Here is a 22,248-nt window from a genome sequence, read left to right as displayed (position 1 = left end):
TTCGAGTACTGTTAAATATCAAAATATCAATTTTAATCATTTGCCATAAAATGTGTATTCCATTGCGAATTTCAAAAAAATAAAAATTATTTGATATCAGAAGGACATTCTTCGTATTCAGAATGCAATTCGATATGTCTGATGTGCTCTAATGTCCCACAATAAATACTGTCCAAACGTTCATACCCCACCCCTTAACATGTTTAACAGCCTGGTCAATGGATAACAAATAATATACATTTTAAATAGATTTGAGTCTGACTGAAGCAATTATCAGATTACCAATATTCCAATGAAAGAAATCCAATTAGTTTCACTTCAACGCACTTCATTTGTGTTGCATATTACTACACACGCAAGTTTTAAGGTGTATTTGGGACGAAAATAATTTCATCTATAGTATAATCATATGACCGATTTTTGCGCGATTGCACGAACAAGTATAGGCCTACGTAATTCTTGGCAACACTGATTAGTGTATATTTCTACGCTGGGCTATTTTCACGAGCCACTCCCGCCTAGGCGGAAGTACCTATACACCCAACGCAAGTCAATTGAAGCCGTACAATTTATCGCCAATTTACGACCGTAAAATTTAGACACTTCTTTTGTCTAGATTAGCATCAACCCTCTCAATTCACGTTCTCATATCAAAAATTAACAACTCCCGAAACCGAAAACAGAAGTTACCTTCGTTCAACTTTTCAGTAGGCAACAAAAGACTAGAATAAAAGGATTGTTCACACGTACCATGCTAACACTTCAAAATAACAATGAGATCCGAAACAGAAACAGAAAAGATATAGGTACGTATGCTTCAACACGTATGCTGTCGTTGTATAGTTTCGTACTGCATGCAGGTGATGATGATCAATGAAGTGTTGAACTATGCATACGTATACGTGCACACACCTAGTCCGAATAATCAGACCCAGAACAAAATATTAATTTCTAACATGATCCTGTTCTGGGTCTGAACTGTTTTCATTCGAAATCTTGGTGGCAAATAGGACAAAAGAAGCACATGGTCCTACTTCGCAGTTTTTTAATCCCCTATTCATGTTGCGTGAACTCTATAGTGGACCATCCTTTTGATACTTGGGAGTATTTGGACAAGCGGAACAGTTTTGACAGACCCTTTGTCTACCTCTCTGTTTGTAAACAAACGAGGATGTCGAAATCGTCCTCCTCGCCGAATACGAAAGTCAGCGTACGGCACTGGCACACACCTACAGTATACGGTTTAAATGCCCCGCCACTCTTGTATGATTCCACTCATCGGCGATACACATTGGTGGTCAAAAATTCATAGGATACACATGAAATTCAGTCCTTAAAAACGTTCCAGATGATGCCAGTAATCCAATAGTGATCCTGACGTGGAATACCGCAAATTAAAATCAAATTTTGCGTAATATTCCGATATTTGTGGGAGCTCGATGTTACCGTGTCCTCATTCATCGGACAGCATTTTTCTGATGCTAATGTCTCTATGGAGGGTTCATAGATTTTTGGGTCAAAGGTCATTAAGGGGTCACACCTCGGCTGTGTTTGTGGTCTTCTTAGATTATTAATACACAGATTGGAATTTTTCATGCCTGTGCCCTCTAAGCGTACTCGAATTCAGCTCACGCCGGTACAGCGTACAGACCTGGCGACATCGCTTATCTTACGCGCGAAGCTTCCTTTGAATGCCGCTCGCGCTGTTTGCGCTTATTTTGAGTTTGCTCACGCGGTACCTGACTTAGCGTCGATCCCGAGGCAACATGCCATGTTTCCGCGGTATGGTGGTCTTAGACCACAGCTGTCTAGTTTTCGACCTATGTGGACCAGCCCAAAATTCAATCTGTTGGCTTATATTCTTTACTCTGAATAATTTGGTATAGTTCATGATGGGAGCAATTTTGAAATTTGACTCCTGTATGACCTTTTCCTGCCAAAAACTACCTTATAAATTGTATATACTTTATGCTGTTCATGGGACATCTCTGGAAACAATAGCAGTGATAACAATTCTGTTGCAATTAGTTGCGTGTCAAAATCCTCTTTGACTGTACTTAATAAATTGACATTGGGCTGTGACTTTCCCACCTGCTTTTTGGAGGGGGAAGGAAAGAAGGAAGAAAGAACTTTTTTTCTCGGGTGCAGTTTTTAATCACAAACCCCTCAGGTGCCAGACACATGCACAGGCCTACCTTGCCACAGGGGTGTAGCTTGGCCGGCCAAGTTTTCCGCGACCATATGACTGTTTGCATGATCATGCAATCGCATGTGGCATGTGGGATACCTGCCCGTGCATATGCTTTGTAAATTGTGGTTTGTGATGTTTAGAATGGTTAAGGTTATGCCTTGGTTACTCGGTGGATATCCTCTGCTATTCCATGAGACCCTTTTCAAATCAACATCGGGTCTATGCGTCATGATACACTTGCGTATTAATTCACATCGGCACTCACCAGTGACGCGCATTACACAACCATGGCAACTAGCGATGCGCTGCGCCCAACAGCTGCTTGATGACCCAGGATTCTAAACTGGGTCATCATAAACAATAGCTTCAGATTTGAAAAAGGTCCATGTTAAAATACATTCATATTTTCTTTTGAACTCCCAGTACTAGCAATTATGCAGCTCAGTACAAATGGCGCGCGAGCCACCATTTGAGGTGGCCCGCCTTAGAGAAACATTATCATGTGTCTATACACCAATCCGAGAAACTCTATTTGTCCCTCTATTGACAGAACCACAGATGTACCAGTGCGGGAGATTTAATTTTTGCAATCAATTCATGATCGTGTATTGAAAATCACCGTTGTGTACAATGTACAATTCTGTATAGCACACCATGCAGGAAATGGTGTAACCCCGACCTTGGGACACCGCAGTTTTATGTCGGGGACACCGCAGTAATGGCCTAGTCGGATTGGTCTATTGTATAGTACTTGATTTTCCATTATGATACCATTGTTAAATCTCACTACAAAGGAAAACAACAATACCACTACCATTATTCTTTTGCAAATAATTTATTTGCACAATCCAACCCTCACAAGGATAATTTTCTCAATCTTGCAATTACACACACAACATATTTAACTCCAAAATAATTAGTAATACAATAGATCTTCATCTCAATAGAATTTCTGATTTATATGTTCTCTGTCCTAAATTTGTATTACTGATACTCCCAAAGCACAAATACTTATTATTTCTGGAAGATATGGGTAACCAGTACAGTGTAAGTACCTCCTACCACTAGCTGATGTGTAATGTTACAACATGAATTTTGTGAAATGAAATTCCAATCACAGCTTGTGGTACCATTCACACATTATAATGGTTTTTGAAACCGAAGCCTGACTGACACACAGAAATTATGTAGACGCTTCCGGCTCCAAGAACATCATTTCATTGCTCCAACAATCCCACCACCCCTGTGGTTTGACAGCTGTACATACGCAACATAATGATGGGTGCTTTTGTGCGATGTGCTATTAACATGCTACCAATAAATATTTCAGTTCTGTTGTTTTTGTATTTGACCATTTCATTCCATCAGGCATACTCCCAGCTGGTCACATATTTTGTTATGTTGATTTAGCATAGGAATATCTTTATTTTGGTGTACTGAAGTAGACGTATATATCTAGACTGTTTCATGACGGACACCATTGAAGCCAACATCCTACACTCTCTGTTTCCATCAGTCAGGCTTCCATAACAACTGATACTTACAAGGTACTGGAATGCTCATTGTTATATTTCTATCAATTGGGGTTTTTTTTCCCCTGACATGCACTGGGGGAGTAAAACAGTATTCCACACAATATGTAGGGGTTGGTCTCTCATATTTTGTTTCTAAGCATTTATAATATTGAAAACAATTTTGACAGCAAACAAGGATCTATGACGGGTGGGTCCCTCATGGCTCAAAGGTGTCGAGGAATTTGAGTACAACATCCTTAAGCTTGACGTCTGTCTCGGGGGAGATCATGCCCTTGGTTCGGATGTCTGTAAGTATATCTTGGTGGCTATTTCTGATGTGCACTAAGAAAGCTGCCTCAAATTTGGTGATGTTGGATGGGTCGACCTTGTCTAGATGACCCCTGACGCCAGCGTAGATGAGTGCAACCTGATCTTCTACAGCCATAGGATCTGTGGTGAACACAATGAAAGTGGTAGAAATTCAGTTATCAGAGCAAAAATCATATTCTCTATTGAAAGTTATTATACTTAGTTCTCTGGGTTGATGAACAAATTTGAATCTTTCCCCAGAGCAGCCAGCACATATAAACGTTGCAAAAAACAGCGAATCTAGCCGGATTCAAACCGGCGACCTTTATAATACTAGCACAACGCTCTAACCAACTGAGCCACAGAGGCACGCTGGTGAAGAGTGGAAGATATAAATCTATAGGTATTATGTTTGAATGATGTTCGTCGCATTCCTATCTGAATGCATCAGAACTACACATTTATAACAGATACACAAAGTCACAATGGTATGCAAGTTATAATACTTATAGCTAAAATATTAAATTCTCGATCATGAGAGCCAACTTGGTTATGCACAGGTATTTGCGTTGAGCGTACTACGCAAATACCGGCGCTTACGGTGCAAAAACAGCTTTTGAGAATTAACCAATCACACAGTCGTTGCTAGGCAAGGTCAAGGTTCGGTCATGCAGGTCGCGCGATCATGTTATTCTATGAAAAGTACGCTGACGCCGAAGGTACATCCTCTCATGATCGAGAATTTGTTACTTTGGCTATAGTTGGGGGAATGATGTTTGGTAGCGACGAACATCATTCGAACCCAAATACCTACAGATTTATATCTTTCGCTCTTCTCCAGCATGCCTCTGTGGCTCAGTTGGATAGAGTGTTGTGCTTGTATTATTATTATGCGTGATGCACTGGTTTTAAAAAAAATTTATGTGCACTGGCTGCTCTGGGGAAAGATTAAAATTTGTTCATATTCTCTATTCTACTGTATAGCTTGTTTATGTTTGCCCATCGCCAAGATATTACCAAAGTCAGCAATAGGGACATTGGGTACAAAAGGCTCTTAGTGCAGTAGGTCTGAAGTTAGGTCATGAAATTGGCATAAATTTTGTAGTTCTCATTTAAGTATCACAGGGTTTTATCAAAAGAGGGACTGTCCCTAGTTTTATTCTGGCCAACATAAGTATTGGCATAATACTCCCTGTTAAAATGACAAAATTGGAAGGTATGGGAAAAGCATGCCAGTTTGCACGCACACCCCTTCACGAAGATCACAGAACATCTTTGATATCATATCCAGAAGACAACATGTATAAATTTTCTAACTGGCACTCCTTCAGTGGGTATTACAATTCTGCAAGGACTTCTGTCAATGAAAATACCATGATATTCTCTAACTATACTCACCATATTGCCCCTGCTTCAAGAGTTCAGTAAGACGTACACCTCTGTTGAGAAGATTCTGTGTGGCGGCATCCAGATCCGAGCCGAACTGGGCGAAAGCTGCTACTTCACGGTACTGGGCCAACTCAAGTTTCATGGAACCAGCCACCTGAAGTCAAATATGATAACAGTCACATGATTAATACAAATATTAGCAACATACACTTGTTAAAGGTGGGTAAACATATTTTTGTTCATATTGTGTATTGTACCTCACATTGAGACCTGTACCAAAATATCTGATTTCCAAGTTTTGAGTTCAAGTTTTATATGGCCATTCATAAAGTTGGGCACCCCGATAGGTTGGAGTTGTGACATTTTACTTTAAGGAAATTAAAGCCATATTATAACATTTCTTTAAAAATAAACTGAGCTCAAAAAGAAACTTATAATTTTTCACAAGGTCATATCTTGAAATCCTGTCCATCAAATTAAACCAAAATTACACACAGATTTACTTCAATACTCTACTCTTAACACATGTCAGTAACCAAGCAGTTATCCAACTAGACTATGCCATAGTCGATTTTTGATAAATAAAAATACGTTATTAATCATGATGAACGCATTCAGTTGAACTTGAATTTATACTGATATTTATTACATCAAAATACTAGTATAAAATGGTTATGAAAAAGTTTATATAATTATATTTGTGACAGTAAAAGTAAAGTATACGTAGGCTTATATTATTGAATGCAACATATCATAATGGCATAACTGTAATGGCACTCCAATACTGAACAATTCTGATTTTAGAATCTGCCAGTTTATTACGATTTAAAATCGACTATGGACTTTCACTTTTAAGCAGAACTTTACCCCGGGACTCACACACTGTCAATCATACTTGTTTATCAATAAAATCTAACCACAAGACTAAGCATGGTGGTACAATACGCGCTAGATGCATACGTTCATCCACCAGCACAAAAGCGCCGCATTCCCTAGATAGTTGTGTACCATGTATAGTTATAATGGTACCAGTACGCATCGGGAGGATTTAAACAATAACGAGATCTGGGCGACCAATCACAAGCCAGATTCATTTTTAAAGATGCATTACATCATCACCAATTTTAGTTAGGCCAGAAATTGGCCTAACTCTCAAGGCAAAGTCAGTAGTCCACTTGGGAAGCTAACATACAGAGGGAGTACGGTGACTGAAAAGATGATCAGTTGTGAAAATCTATCAATTGTGCACAAATTATTTAAATCGGAGTTTTAAGCTTAAATGCAATATCCAAAGTATGCACATTCATGACAATGGGCAAGTGGACTACGGAGTAGTCTATTATCCAACTGACACAACAGCAAAATGCACTGACATGGGGCAGCTTCCTGGACCACATTCACAGCCCAGTCCTGTTTCATGAAAAAAGTTGTATGAAAAGCAGAAAGCAGCACCGTTTTATCATCTGTGCAAGGATCTTATGTGCATTCTCAGATTTTTTGTCCTGGGTGCCATATGTTGGGCTGTGAAAGTGAAGGAAGTCCAGGAAGCTGTCCCATGACAGTGTATTTTGCTGTTGTGTCAGTTGGACAACTGCTTGGTTACTGACATGTCTTTTGAGTAGAGTATTAAGGTAATCCTGTGTGTAATTTTGGTTCATTTTGATTGACAGTATTTTAAGATATGACCTTGTGATTCACAAGTTGTAAAAAATTATAAGTTTCTTTTTGAGCTCAGTTTAGATTAGTATTCATTTTCAATAAAATGTTAGCATTTACTGTCAGATATGTCCCCTTTTAATTTTAAGTGAGGTAAAGCAAAGAAAATTGGAATTTACAACTAGCGCCAATGCATGTTACTCCGGGCGGTTGTAATATGCTCCGATCCTGTGGCGTGTCTGTGTGTGTCCCGCACGCCGTGTACGTAGTACTGTGTTGACATCGCATACGCGTTCGAGTAACATTTCTATCGTAATAATAAAACGCCGAATCCGGCGGTTTATTGAAAATCTCGGATTTCGACAAAACTACAGCACCTAAAGTCTTGATTTTTGCAGAGAATCTTTGTTTACTAAAGTACATTACAATCGTGTAAAAACCTGAATTAAAAATTTTTTTGAGGGCGTTCTTTTCAGCAAATGTTATAATATGGCTTGAACTGTTCTGTTTTGTTTGTTTAAGAAGATGACCAGGTTTATAACTTATTTTGGTCTTAATGGAAAGCCTGGTTCTTTCTTTCTAATTTGATACCAAATTAAGGTCTATATATTGCTACCAATTTATTTTATGATTATTTAAGCCAATTAGGTCCTTGGTTTGAGGTGTGGACACAGAGCCATACAAACTCTCTACTAAGCTCATTTCGGCAGTTCTGGCTTTAAGCCCTCGATATACACCAATAAGTGTTGCAATACAAGAGAGATCAACTTTCTACCTGGCTCACAAGGCAAGATATATAATATTTTGAATGTACAGAAATAAACCCATTAATTTATCTCTGAAGGACTGTGAGACAAACACTTGGTCTAACTAGTCTTCTTTCAGTCCACCTACCTGCTTCATAGCTTTGATTTGGGCAGCAGATCCTACACGGCTGACAGACAAACCTACATTGATAGCTGGTCGGATACCTTTGTAGAACAATTCAGTCTCCAAGAAAATCTGAAATGCATATTGGAAGAAAGATGGAGTTAATAAATGAGAAAACATGCTGGTAGAAAAGTAGATGTGATAAAAATTATACAAAATAGATGAAAGTTGTCTTCCAGACACTCTAAAATAAAACTAGGGCCAAACACAAAGTGGTGATGAACCACACAGTTGCTTTTTTAACATTTCCCATCTAAATTTCTCTACTGCTGTTAGTGGTCGGAAATAGGCATAAATCGGGTAGAACAAAACCAGATCACAAAAAAAACACAACAACACCACAACAACAACAACAACAACAACAACAACAACAACAACAACAACAACAACAACAACAACACAATAAATGTATGCAAAACCGTCATTCCTGTGCACATACTTATGATGATCGAGGTCATCCGTAATATTAGCCTGCATTCTCCAAGCCTCGTCTAGCTTATTTATTAGCAACAGGCCATCTCCATGCCTCGTATTCAACAATGACTTAACTTTAAGGGCATCACAAGTTTTTCTTCTCATCTTTACAAACCACAATTGCTGTCTGCATGTCCAATATTACTAGTTAATTACTTGCCGACTACCTACCAACTTGTCCCATTCATTACTTTTACAAAACAAACACATCCCATTACATCGAGTACCAAGTACCTTCTTTGTCATTATTTTTCCCATCATGCTTGTCGCTAGAGATCATGCGGGAGAAATTCAGAAATTTGAACCCAAGGCCTATTAGGTAACATGTAGTGCTTCAATACCATCATGCCTCAATAGCTTAGTGGTAAAAGTATCCCAGATTTAATTCCTGATCGAAAAAATTTATTCATTCACTGCACAAAACAAACCACCTGTTACTGATAAGCACCCACCTGTCCATCTGTGATAGAGATGACATTTGTTGGGATGTATGCCGACACGTCACCAGCTTGGGTCTCAATGACGGGCAGAGCAGTCAGCGAACCACCACCGAAGGTGTCGTTCATCTTGGCGGCACGTTCTAGCAGACGGGAGTGAAGGTAGAACACATCTCCTGGGTAGGCTTCACGACCTGGTGGACGCCTCAGCAACAGAGACATCTGACGGTAGGCTACAGCCTATAGAGGGTACAAAATTAATTCAGTGTAATATTATGGATTGAGTAAGTCAAAGTATTCATGTTACACAAAATGCTTTTATTACAATATTTGGCACAATAAAGTGGAATGAATAACTATCTATAGCTATCACACAAGAAACGGCAACAATTATAATCAAACAAGAAATAAAAAGGTTTTTACTGAGTGGTCAGAACCATAGGCCCAATCCTGCGGAAATTGCATCTTTTCTCATCTTACAATTAACTCTTGGAGCAAACTCCATGTGTCTTGTGTGGTAGTCTCTCATTTTGATTTTCTTTTATGTCTTATAAACGGGGGTAATCAATGCTGGCCTTATTGGCTATTCGATCATACAATGTACCCTCCATAATTGTTTCGTTTAATCTTTCTTTGTAGTTTGTAGTAAATGTATCTAATAAGTATTTTGTCCGGTTTTTTTATTCATTGTGAAAAATAAAGTTCAAGTTGAATGAGTCGCATGCCAGCAATTTTCAATTAGAAGTTTTTCACATCATTTTCTGGCACTTTACCAATGCTATATTTTGATGCAAGCCCCATCAAAATTGGACATCTGGTTACTGTTTATGAGCAATTTTTCAATGGCTAAAAACAATATGATAAATTAAAACAAAAGAATTTGAACACTGTTTTTGCAAATATCTCAAAATAACAACATCCAACTCAAAGAACTGTGCTAAGACAATTCTTTTGACAAGTTGACATTCCAATTCTGGCAGTAAAGCACCATGTTTGAAACTGTATTTGTGTATTTGGTTCTCTAAATCTAGCCATCGACACTTGGCTTACCTGTTTGGACAAATCGTCATAGATAATGAGGGCGTGCTTGCCATTGTCACGGAAGAACTCTCCCATGGCGCAGCCAGAGTAAGGTGCAAGGTACTGCAATGGGGCAGCATCTGAAGCTGTGGCACTCACTATAATGGTGTACTTCATGGCACCTGAAATTTGAAATTGGATACATGTCATGCAGTTGTTACTGGTACAATGTATATGGACGAGGAATCATACCGGACAAGGAAGAAACTATTTTAGCCAGCAGTCAACATAACCTTCTGAAATTGTAATCAGCAGGTAATAATAACCATTCAGTGAACTCTTGAAGCTATCTCGAGAGGGCTTTGAAACAGATCTGAAGGGTTCCAGGCTTTGCTGGATCTTAAGATAAAGTTGATCGCAAATCTGTTGGCCCCGTGCACGAACCTGATATTCCATAATTAGTTATAGTCATGAACGTGTAGGGTAACACTACATCTATCTTTGCTAAAAACCCAACAGCCTGGATAATCAAAACTTTTTATCCATACATGTAGAAGGCAGTATTATTTTTCTCCCATAGGGTCATGCACTGAGTAAAAATTTCCAAATTTATTTTTCTCAGTTTAGTGTCTGTGTGGAAAATCAGGTTCATGCATGGGGCCACAGAAATATTAAGCAAGGCTGTGCAGTTGACAAGAGTCGAAGAATCAATCAAATTGACCGATTCTCCTAAAATCATGGCGATTCCCACACAGCCAAGTTGCTAGATTCATGTTACACCTGGGACCTGTCGACCAGCAACAGCCCTTCTGGATACAGGCATCAATTTTGATTCACTTAAGTTTGAACAAAATTGCACCACTGATGCAAAATTGTAATTATATTATTTATTACACAAAATTTGGGCTATAAAATTCTCACCTGTGTCAGTAAGCCTCTTTACAATCTGGGCTACTGTACTCCTCTTCTGTCCAATAGCAACATAGATACAATACAGTTTGGCTTTCTCATCTTGAGCATCGTTGAACCTCTTCTGGTTGATGATGGTGTCAATAGCTACAGCAGTTTTTCTGTACAAACAAGAGATTATATCTCAAACATGATAATGACACCTTGCAATGGTAAAATTATTTCTTCTTATCATTTAACTGACCAAAAAAAACATGTTGTCTTGCAATGCTAGAAATATGATTTATAAAGATCCTACAGTCATGGGTGGATAAATTAAATTGACCAAAAAAATTATGTTGCCTCGCAATGCTAGATTTTCTTCTTTTATAGATCCTACTACCATACCAATTTCATTAACTTGTTTACATTTATATTCTGAGCCACTGATGGGTATTATTAGGGGAATAATTGTATTGGCTTAAAAAATCCAGAATTTTTCCCTACATTTTCGTACTGGGAGGGGAGCCACAGGTCCTGAAATACGGATCAAAAATAAACCACAAAAGTTAAGCCTTACAACTTACCCAGTCTGCCTATCACCAATGATGAGTTCTCTCTGACCTCTACCAATAGGTACGAGACTGTCTACAGCCTTGATACCGGTCTGCATAGGCTCACGCACAGAGATACGTGGGATGATACCGGGAGCCTTGACGCCCACACGTTGCCGCCTTGAAGTCCCGATTGGACCCTGTCAGAATGGAAACAAGAATTTTGTTACAATGTATCTAGATGCTACAGTCAAGTTTAATGCCAGCATTTGTTGAAAGGAATCACAATTAATTACTACTAACTGGTTTAAGGTTACACGAAGAAACGTATAAAAAACGTATAAAAGACGTATAAAGTTGTTCTCTAAAACCGCGTTTTCTCAGCAATCAAATGTCGCAGTGAGTCAAATGTTGGTGCATGGATGTATCTTTACATTATTTTTGTGTGTTTATAAAAAAATTTAGAATCCGTTTGAAAATCCTTCGTTTAAATCATTTTTACGCACCATGTTCACAAGATCAAAAACACGTTCCATGCAGTTTTTTTCAAATGTTCGCTCCGTATAAAACCACGACGAGTGATTGTTTTCTCCTTTTTTGTATTGTACTACAAATCGATTAAAGAAATAATGTTGCCATGGGGAAGAACCAAATACAGTACCGATTAAATTTAAAAAGCCCGTTTTTGGGGAACATTTTCGAGAATCTTGTCTGAGAAAAAACTGTTTTGTGAAATTATCGATATCTTGATACCGGGGCGTTAATTTAGACATCTGAATACCTACATTATTTCTCAACATTCTGCCAATTGCTATCCCATTTGATTTTCACTCCAAATTGAAGCTAGTATTGCAAAAAACGAGGTTTTTCCTCCATCACTTCGTTCAAAATTTCAGCGCCGACATGCGTGTTTATTCTAAGAGCCATTGTGCGGACGCCGATTGTAATCATTAAGTAATTGCATCAATAGTTACATATCCGCTTGAGAACAAGAAATTTCGTAAGATGATGTATGGTCGAGTGGATAGGGCGTTGGACTGGGAATCTGTTATGAACAATTTTGTGGGTTCGAGTCCCGTGTGGCTGAATTTTCTTTCCTTTTTTTCTTTTCTCATTTTTACTTTCTTTCTTTCCTCTTTTCTTTCTCTTTTTCTTTTTCATTTTTTTATTTCTTTCTCTCTTTTCTTCCTTTCTTTGTCGTTCTTTTCTTTCTCTCTCTTTTCTTTCTCTTTTCACTATTTCTTTATTCTTTCTTGCTCCTTTCTTTTTAGTTTTATTTGATTGATTCGCTGACTGCAGTGAATCGTGATTGATTGTTTTTCACTTTATATAATTCAGAAATTTGTAGGCCTGCTAAGTCTGTCTTTTTGAATATTCTTCCCAAATTCGATTTGCAAATAATTGCTTTTTGATACTGTTGTTGATGTTATATTTAAAATTTATAAAATCCTTATGAAAATTGCGAAAACGGCTTGTGCCTCCCTCGGCATCCGACCCGGCATGCCGCCCCTCATGACACCCCGCCCGCCCCGACTCACGAGCTCCGGGCACGAGCTAAGCCAAGTTTCATGTCTTGACCGTGGATCAATATTCTATTGTAAAGTAGGCCTCACGTCCCAGCACGCTTGTTCATTTTCTGCATGGCTGTTTCTGTTATGAACTTACGCCCTCTGAAATCAAGCGCATGAAAAACTCTCGGCTAACCTTAACAGAATCAAATTTAAATCTAACTGTAGGTTAAAGATTTGGGTGTAATATCCTCTTTTCCTAGCATGGGTTTTAAATTAATATTCTGCTCTATTGAAGCTTATACGCAAATTCATTTGCTCATTAACTCCTGGACAGAGCTGCAAGCTCTTATTAGTCCTTTTCAAAATCTTTGTGGAAATATTTTGCTGCCCCTTTCCCCCACCCTTCAAAATTCAACTTAGGAACTACAGACTGTTGCAAAGACCAAGTGCATTATATGTTGACGCTCTCAATTCTTATCCCGCAAACTAAGATGAGAATATATCAATCTATACTACCCAGTACTGACCTTGCCATCAATTGGTGTTCCCAGAGCATCTACTACTCTGCCTAGAAGTTCCTCACCAGTAGGTACATCCACAATGGCACCTGTCCTCTTTACAATGTCTCCTTCCTTGATGAGTTTATCGTTACCAAATACTACAACACCTACATTGTCAGGCTCCAAGTTCAAAGCCATACCCTACGCACAGAGAATAGAAATAAAGATTTTGTGTGCATACAGTACTTGAGTTAGTGATGAATCATTCCATGTAATTTTACATAGCAGCTTTGTGCTGGGGAAGATATTTGCGATGATTTTGTTCTCTGAACCCACATTAATTTGTATGTACAGAAGGAAAACCTGGGCACTACATTTGGCTGCTAAATACCAAGCTTAGATTAGATACTAGAAAGTGAAAAATTCGTTAAAACTAAATACGAAGCTTAGATATTAGATGGAAGCAAAAAATTGATAGTACTCGCACTACTCGACCTGTTTCTTCATGCTTTCTTTAGTGACCTAAGATACATTGCTCTACAAATACCACAGCCTTTCAAACTGGCCAGCCCAAGAACTTTCGTTTTACTTCAAAGCATTCTTTTGCAGTCTGGCTGAGAGTCCCTTGTTTTTGCATTCTCAGTGAACAGAAGAGCCCCTTAACAATGAGATCTGGCAAGTCTGTTCCTTCTTCTTTCACTCCTTTTAATAATGGGGACTTTAACTAAGCCAAATATCAAGTCCCCATTATTCTGCAAAATATTCCAACTTTACCTCTTCAATATTCCAACAGTCTACCTGTACAATGCAGGAAGGTGCATTATTAGCTGTGGGCCTGTTTCACAATCCTACAGTTGATTTTTCTTGGAAATATTAACCTAGAGCCATTGAATCAAACTGCAGCATTATTACATCAAACTTATTGATAACAGATAAAGTTGCTTTAATCATTTTTCTTCTTACCTTTAGACCACTTGAGAATTCTACCATTTCCTCTGCTTGGATGTTCTTCAAACCATATACACGAGCAATACCATCACCAATTGATAGTACTCTACCCGTTTCTTCCATGCTTTCTTTTGGTGTGTGGCCTAAGATACGTTGTTCTAAAATTGATGATACTTCTGCAGTACCTGGAATATAGATGAAAGTGTTACAAAACTGAATAGTTATTAGTTCAGTGGGTAGAAGGGTCTATTGTGCACCCTCGGAAATCTACTTTTCTAGATCAGAAAACATGCACAGAAAAAGATAAGCTAAGTGTCTGTGTTCCTAGGGAGCTCCCTTACTAAATAGGTCAGTTATATTCACTTGATAAAAACCGAAAACGGTTGCCTGTATTATTTTGGATTCCTGCTCCCAGAAGGGGAGCTTTTAAGCTTACAATTCCAGATCAAAAACGATTGGTTTACCATTACCCTAATATACTTACCTCCAGCTGCAGCATGCGGCCTTGTTGTAGATATATTTCTCTGTGCTGCAAAGGCTGCACCCATGCAACCTTTCATGGCCTGTTGATAATCAAATAATGATAAATCAGGGATGTATGTTAGTTGCATAATTTCATTGGAAGTGGCTGTCCAATATGCGAAATTATTTGTATCAATCATGGAATCGATGCATTGCATACCAAAAACAGTTGAGTAGATATTGTAGTTATTAGCTTTCTTAATTTTGGGTCTTTATTGCCGACTGACGTGTCGGCTGTCGGGTCGAGGAACCCTGCCTTTTTCAAAACAATGATGTTCTAGCCTTTGTGCATTAATATTGTCAACATGACCCTAAATCCGACATGTCAAAAATAAACTGTCCCTTTTCGACACATCAAAATGAAACAAAAAATTAAATTTCCATGCTATAGTATCCGAATAAGTTTAATAACCGTACGATCATGTTTTCATCGGAAAGTCGAAAATTACATCTCGAAGTTGACCCGAACTCGGAAGTAGAACGAAAATATGTTTACATGTTACACCGGAAGTGGGTGATCGTAACTCATGTCGGCTTGATTTTAAGCTTATCTATCAACTTTTTTTTTTAAATCTCATTACAACTTACATATTTTTCCCCTGACGAAGTGTCGAATTAGAAATCATGTGTCGATAACACCTCTAAAGGGTTACTCGAGAACTCATGCTTCGAATTTGCACACGATAGTTACGCATTCGATGCTAGAGTGCGTTTGTATCGTTTTTCGGTCGGACAGCGGTGCAATTTTGCACCAGAGGTTATTTATTCTGTTATTGTTGAAATTTTGCTGAAGTGTAATTTTAGCAAGATTTTTGATGCAATCGCCTGTCGTGATCGGCTGTGTTTACACCCATACTCTCTATGAGTATCGTATCGGTGAGCAAATTCTTGGCTAGACTTCTCAAGCAACCTTAGGGTACATACCAATTTACGTTGATTTTACCGACGTGCGGTCTCAAATTCGGACAAAATCGCCGTAGAAAACTTACGATAAATGAGTGAATGTTGGAATTAAATCTAATACTGGAACTTACGATACCTCGAATATGAAACGACAGAATTCAACGCCCAACGGGGAAAGCTGTGATATTTTTGATAGATTGATACATAGTCTTTTTCAGTTCTCTTGCCATCTCCCACCCCTAGTCCCCTACAATTTTTAAAATGAGCAAAATGCAACCTGTACTGGAGACTGGCTCGATCGGCAGAATTGAAAAGCCAGGATATCGATGACGAGTTTGATGTCATTTAATGAGTGGCGCTGTTCCGAATTCTGCTTCATTTGCATAAACTTATGTTTGTGAAATCCTGTGCAGAGTTTTGGAAGTGCAGTGGCAGTGGTAACAAACATGTTGCTCCATTCACAATCACATGTTCAGCAGGGTCAGAATTTCGGCGTGAATCAGAGAATCGATTCTCGCAAACAGATTTGCGTGAATCAAAGTTGATTCCCGCAAACTTTTGTAGTTTACACAGAAGTTGATTTGCGAGAATCAAATAATTTCCGCAACTTTATTCTGCAAGAATCAAGATTGATTCTCGCACTATAGCCAAAATAATAAATTCTGGATCATGAGAGCCAACTTGGGTATGCACAGTTATTTGCACCGAGCGTACTACGCAAAGACCGGCGCTTACGGCGCAAACACAGCTTTTGAGAATTGACCAATCACACGGTCGTTGCTAGGCAAGGTCAAGGTTCAGTCATGCAGGTCGCGCTATCGTGTTATTCTATGAAAAGTACGCTGATGCAGAAGGTACATCCTCTCATGATCGAGAATTGTTATTTTAGCTATAGACGAATCCAACAAGCCAAGTCATGGTCAGGATTTGGTCGGCCATGACGGGTCTAGACTCACTTGCCAGTCCTATACGCCGTACCTATTAGGGTGGTTCTTATTTTACAAAAGTCTGAAATTCCATGCTCCTACCCCTTAGAATGGTTCAGTTGGATGAAAAACTTATTCTGTAAAATTTTCAGGAAGATCGGACAATATTTACTGGTAGCCCAAGAGCCTCCAATATGGTGACCCCTGTCGTGATTATTGGTCATCGGACATTTTTGAGCAATTTTAGGGAGTATATTTTCAAAATAGAGTGTCTCTTGATATTCAATCTTTCTAAATGCATTAACAGTAACTAGTTTAACATGTATAAAACAAAAGGTGCCTTGTATTTACTTCCATTGTTGTTTTAAACTCAACCAGATATGGGACTTCGTGCTGCGAATCCTCCTAAATACCGGTCCTCGGCCGTTTTCAAGCATTTGTAAGGTCTAATATAAAAAATAGAGTGTCTCTTGATACCCAATCTTTGTAATTGCATTAACAGTAACTAGTTTAACATGTGTATAACAAAAGATGTCTTGTATTCACTTCCATTGATTGTTTAAACTCAACTAAATATGGTAGTTTGTGCCGTGAGTACTCCTAAATACCGGTCAACAGCCATTTTCGAGCAACTTTTATAAGGGGTTTATTTTCAAAATAAAGTGTCTCTTGATACTGAATCTTTGTAATTGCATTAACAGCAAACAGTAAACATATCTAGATAGCAAAAGATGTCTTGTATTCACTTCCATTGTTGTTTTATTCTCAACCAGATATGGTAGTTTGTGCTGTGAGTATTAAAATATGGCCGGTTGTCAGCCATTTTCGAGCAACTATAAGGGGGGCCTATTTTCAAAATAGAGTGCCTCTTGATACTCAATCTTTGTAATTGCATTAACATCCAATAACTTAACATGTATATAACAAAAGATGTCCTGTATTCACTTTCATTGTTGTTTTATTCTCAACCAGATATGGTAGTTTGTGTATGCTGTGATTACAATGGTCGTCAGCCATTTTCGAACAATTTTATGTAGGGGGTCTATTTTCAAAATAGAGTGGATCTCTTAAAATTATTCTTCTTTTCTCTTTGTAATTGGCATTAACAGCAACAAGACAGCCTGCAAATGTCTCTATAGGCAACATCTGCCAAGTAAAGTCTCCACCTGTGGTATCTTTCTAGAGCAGCATTGGTTCTTCGATCCCATCGCTCCAGTGGCCACAAAATGTGAAATGGTAAAATCAATGCAAAATGGGGAGGGTGAGAATGAAACGTTCAAGCTCATCAAAGTTGCTGCACGGCTAATTTCAGATTGTCGACTGGAAGACTTTGGCACACAGAATACCAGAAGACTCTTGGAGAAGTTGGGTATTATCAGCTGACTTTATGGATCATGATCCAGAAACTTGGACCAGCCATGATCATGGTGATGACTTTCTTGAGGGGCCGTGGAAATCATTAAAAACATTAAGGTGATAAACGTTAATGCAGAGCATGGAGTGGCACTGGTGCAGGAGTTCAACACGATGAAGACCATGCATGCCAGTTGCAGTTTCTTTTGCAAGTTGTATCTGAGCATCAACACCAGTTTCCTGACAGCCATGAGAAAGTCAACATCCTTTTTATAAATTGCAGCAAATTATAAAATTAACTATTCCCACAGTCTGACAGTCAGCACAGACTATGTTATTTGGGTTAGAACAATGAATGTGAATACAGAACAGTTTTTGTTATGTTTTCAAAAACTAGTTCAGTTGCTTTTAATGCAATTGCAAAGATTGAGTATCAATGGATACTCTATTGGGAAAATACCCCATAAATTGCTTAAAAATGGCTGACGACCATTAGGGGTACTCACGTCACAAGTTGCCATATCTGGTTGAGTTTAAAACAACATTGGAAGTAAATACAAGACAGCCTTTGTTATAGATATATGTTAAACTAGTTACTGTTAATACAATTACAAAGATTGAGTATCAAGAGACACCCTGTTGGGAAAATAGACCCCCTTGAAAATGGCTGACGACCAGTCCGTATTTAGGTTCTCACGGCACATACCGGTAACTGCTATTTGGTTGCGTTTAAAACAACAATGCAAGTGAATACAAGACATCTTTTGCTATCTAGATATGTTTACTGTTTGCTGTTAATGCAATTACAAAGATTCAGTATCAAGAGACACTCTATTTTGAAAATAAACCCTTATAAAAGTTGCTCAAAATGGCTGTTGACCGGTATTTAGGAGTACTCACGGCACAAACTAGCATTTTTAGTTGAGTTTAAAAAATCAATGGAAGTGAATACAAGACATCTTTTGTTATACACATGTTAAACTAGTTACTGTTAATGCAATTACAAAGATTGGGTGTCAAAAGACACTCTATTTTTTATATTAGACCCCTTACAACTGCTTGAAAATGGCCGAGGACCGGTATTTAGGAGTATTCGCAGCACGAAGTCCCATATCTGGTTGAGTTTAAAACAACAATGGAAGTAAATACAAGGCACCTTTTGTTTTATACATGTTAAACTAGTTACTGTTAATGCATTTAGAAAGATTGAATATCAAGAGACACTCTATTTTGAAAATATACTCCCCTAAAATTGCTCAAAAATGTCCGATGACCAATAATCACGACAGGGGTCACCATATTGGAGGCTCCTGGGCTACCAGTAAATATTGTCCGATCTTCCTGAAAATTTTACAGAATAAGTTTTTCATCCAACTGAACCATTCTAAGGGGTAGGAGCATGGAATTTCAGACTTTTGTAAAATAAGAACCACCCTAGTACCTATGTATATTAAGGACTGGCTTACGCCATTTTGGATGTCAATGGGAAATACACACTTAACGATTTGCGAAACTTGAAAAAAAATCTTTAAAATTTCATCATTGTATAAAGTGGTACCAACCTTATTGTGCTTGCTAATTTAAGACTCGGTTGAAACAAAATTAAGGATCGAATGCATTTTAGTGTCCACGCACAATTATCGTCAAATTATCGTCAAAGTCCTGCGATCAAAAACACAAAATTACAACTTTAAACATACTATTGGCAAAAGACATTATTACCAAACAATATAGAATAGAAAATTTGACATCATTTTCTCAAAATATTGAAGAAATTTGCTCACTAGACATCGAAAAAGTATGCAATCCAATTCCCGTTCAAACGCGTGAGAAACTGAAAGTGCATAATCCCCGCATGCACCACACTGGTGTAGTGACTGCCCAATTGGGTGGATTAAAGCCGCTTAAAATTTGATGTTAGATTCTTTTGTGTTGTATTCTGTCATTATTCTTTTGTCTACGTGTAACACAGGTAATAGAATCAGAATGCAGTTTAAAATACCCTCCAAGGCCGCATTATTTCACATTTTATGTGAGATTGAGCCGACAGGGACCCAACTTTGGCAGCCATTAGGCCAATGGAACTCGATTATTAGTTTCCGATTGGATGTTTGAAAAAAAGGACGAGGTTGCTATTTCATTATTCATTATTCGGTCTCTTTTCATTATCCATTATGTCAACAAAATCAATGATTTTATGAACAGCTTTCTCCAAATTTAGGTTCCCCACCCACGGTTCGATTTAGAGGGGTTTTACATGCACAAATGCATGTAACTTTGGCTCTGTGCATGTAGAATTTTGCCTGTGCATGCAAAATTTTGTGTTATTTGGCCCATTTTGAGGGAAAAATCGAGTTGTGCATGTACATTTTATTTTCTAAATCGAACCCTGTCCCCACCAGTACCAAAGTATATATTGTTGATGAAAGACCATCTCAAAACTGATATTAATGCTTAGATTATCTTTACAGACATTTTGCAACAGATTGAGAAAAGATTTGAATTTGTTTTCATTAAAATGAAAAGAAATTTGCAATTTTTGTAATCACTAGAAACATGATGAGGTAATCCTTAAATTTCCATTATTTACTACATCCTCTACCCCTACAACTAAGAAAAACTGCTGATTATGATCAGCAGGGGATGTCAGACATTTTGAGAGTTTCAATTTTAATTATTTCCATTTCAATTTTCAGATCATTGACTTTTTTATGAAAATAATGAAAGTTTTGGTCAAATTGAAAAAGTGATGCGGGCGGTCAATAGGAAACTAACAATCGAGTTCCATTAGCCTTAATAAGCCTAAGTTATAGGAATGCATGAATTTGGATTTGTCTATAGTGTGAAACGAAATTCTGACCCTGTTCAGCGTGCGTGATTTATGTTAGGTATGCCCACATTGCTTATTACAGAGGGCCTCATTCAACTCCTACTTGTGACCACAGAAATGGCTTAACTGTGTAATCCCCATAGGAAAATACAAAAATTTGAAATTTAGACGCCAGAAACCTTACGTAGAAAGATAAAAAGTGTCAACTGGTATACTTGGATACAGAAGTTATCATACAGTGATAGTAATTTTTTTTCAAATAAAATCGCTTTTCTATAAAATAGATCGCCATACTGAAAAATGTTGCATGTACATGCTTGTTTGTACAGTAATTCATTGTAAGGTACCATCAATGATGGTCACAGAACTTGGAAAATTACATTTGCCCATAACTTCGCTAATTTTTGTCCTACAACTACAGACATGGTTGACCCCTTATTTTTTAAGTTAAATAATCACCTTTCTAAATAAATCAATTTCAATGTGAAATATCATACTTGAAAATTTGATGATCATACCTATTTATGTTGCTGGATGCAGCATTAACGCTCGATCAAGAGTAACGCTGGATCTAGCGTGTGCCGTGTCATGCGTTTGGCCCCAGACTCACATGACTCTGGCATGAGAATAATCATCCATGAAAAAACCTGGCATATGCCTGGAAACTTTGGAAAAGCCTGCCCTGAAAATGTGTGTGAAATTTAGCCTAAAAACGGGCCGAAATAAAAAGAAAGTGTGGAAATTTGGACCCAATAGAGCCTAAATTCAGGCTTAAACCTGAAAATTATGCCTGCCCGATTCGCGAAAATAACTGTACGCAAAAACCGAAAATTACTAGTATGAGGGGTGCATGGTGGTGCAAAATATCTGTGCCAAAAATTGCTTGCCCCACCCCCCCCCCCCTTTGACGAGTTTCTTTCGACCTGCCAAAAATTGCTCGACCCCCCCTTTCGACCTGCCAAAAAATGCTTGCCCACCCCTTTTGGCCTGCCAACAAATCTTTGCCCCCCCCCTACCCCCTATAATTCACCACCCCAGGGGTACACATTATTATTGCACCACCCTGAATAGTGCGTGTCGGTACGGTCAGCATGTTCAGCAGTGAGCAGACATTTTTTTTTTGTACATCATGTGATAGCCATGATAGCATGTTTTTACACGAATTCACTGCTAGGGAAGTTTGACCAGCTTTCAAATCTATTCTATCATATCAGCAACTAACAACTACTTACCACGGGAGCTTGTCTGGACAAACTCCTGGCCACAGCGGCCGTCATTCTAGCTGAAAGCATAGCCATAGTTTTGCCGAAGTTCACCTCGCAAATGGCCGACACCGGTGAGGAGGATCCTTGCAAAGCAAATAGGAAACCCGAAATAAGCTGTCTCGTACCTG

General features: G+C 38.3%; 1 protein-coding gene across 1 annotated transcript; it reads right to left on the bottom strand.

Moving 5' to 3' along the window:
• Nucleotides 1-3,007: 3,007 nt before the first annotated feature.
• Nucleotides 3,008-22,232, bottom strand: LOC140159348 (ATP synthase subunit alpha, mitochondrial-like). The gene is made up of 11 exons (XM_072182796.1): nucleotides 22,088-22,232; nucleotides 14,806-14,884; nucleotides 14,337-14,506; nucleotides 13,401-13,574; nucleotides 11,396-11,562; nucleotides 10,842-10,990; nucleotides 9,951-10,102; nucleotides 8,916-9,140; nucleotides 7,954-8,061; nucleotides 5,413-5,557; nucleotides 3,008-4,155 (listed from the first exon to the last, which is right to left on the bottom strand). Exons 1-11 carry the CDS (start codon nucleotides 22,151-22,153, stop codon nucleotides 3,923-3,925), a joined length of 1,668 nt encoding a protein of 555 aa, XP_072038897.1. The 5' UTR covers nucleotides 22,154-22,232; the 3' UTR covers nucleotides 3,008-3,922.
• Nucleotides 22,233-22,248: the final 16 nt, after the last annotated feature.

The sequence above is a fragment of the Amphiura filiformis genome, chromosome 8, assembly GCF_039555335.1.
Source record: "Amphiura filiformis chromosome 8, Afil_fr2py, whole genome shotgun sequence".
NCBI lineage: Eukaryota > Metazoa > Echinodermata > Ophiuroidea > Amphilepidida > Amphiuridae > Amphiura > Amphiura filiformis.
The sequence above is the reverse complement of the archived record's forward strand: the minus strand, read 5'-3'. Positions and strand labels throughout refer to the sequence as shown.

Coding starts and splice junctions, on each gene's coding strand:
- LOC140159348 (XM_072182796.1), bottom strand. CDS start 22,153: ATGGCTATGCTTTCAGCTAGAATGACGGCCGCTGTGGCCAGGAGTTTG. Junction 11,563..13,400: donor GAACACCAATTGATGGCAAG/GTCAGTACTGGG, acceptor CCATTCTGACAG/GGTCCAATCGGGACTTCAAG. Junction 9,141..9,950: donor ATGACGATTTGTCCAAACAG/GTAAGCCAAGTG, acceptor TACCCTCTATAG/GCTGTAGCCTACCGTCAGAT.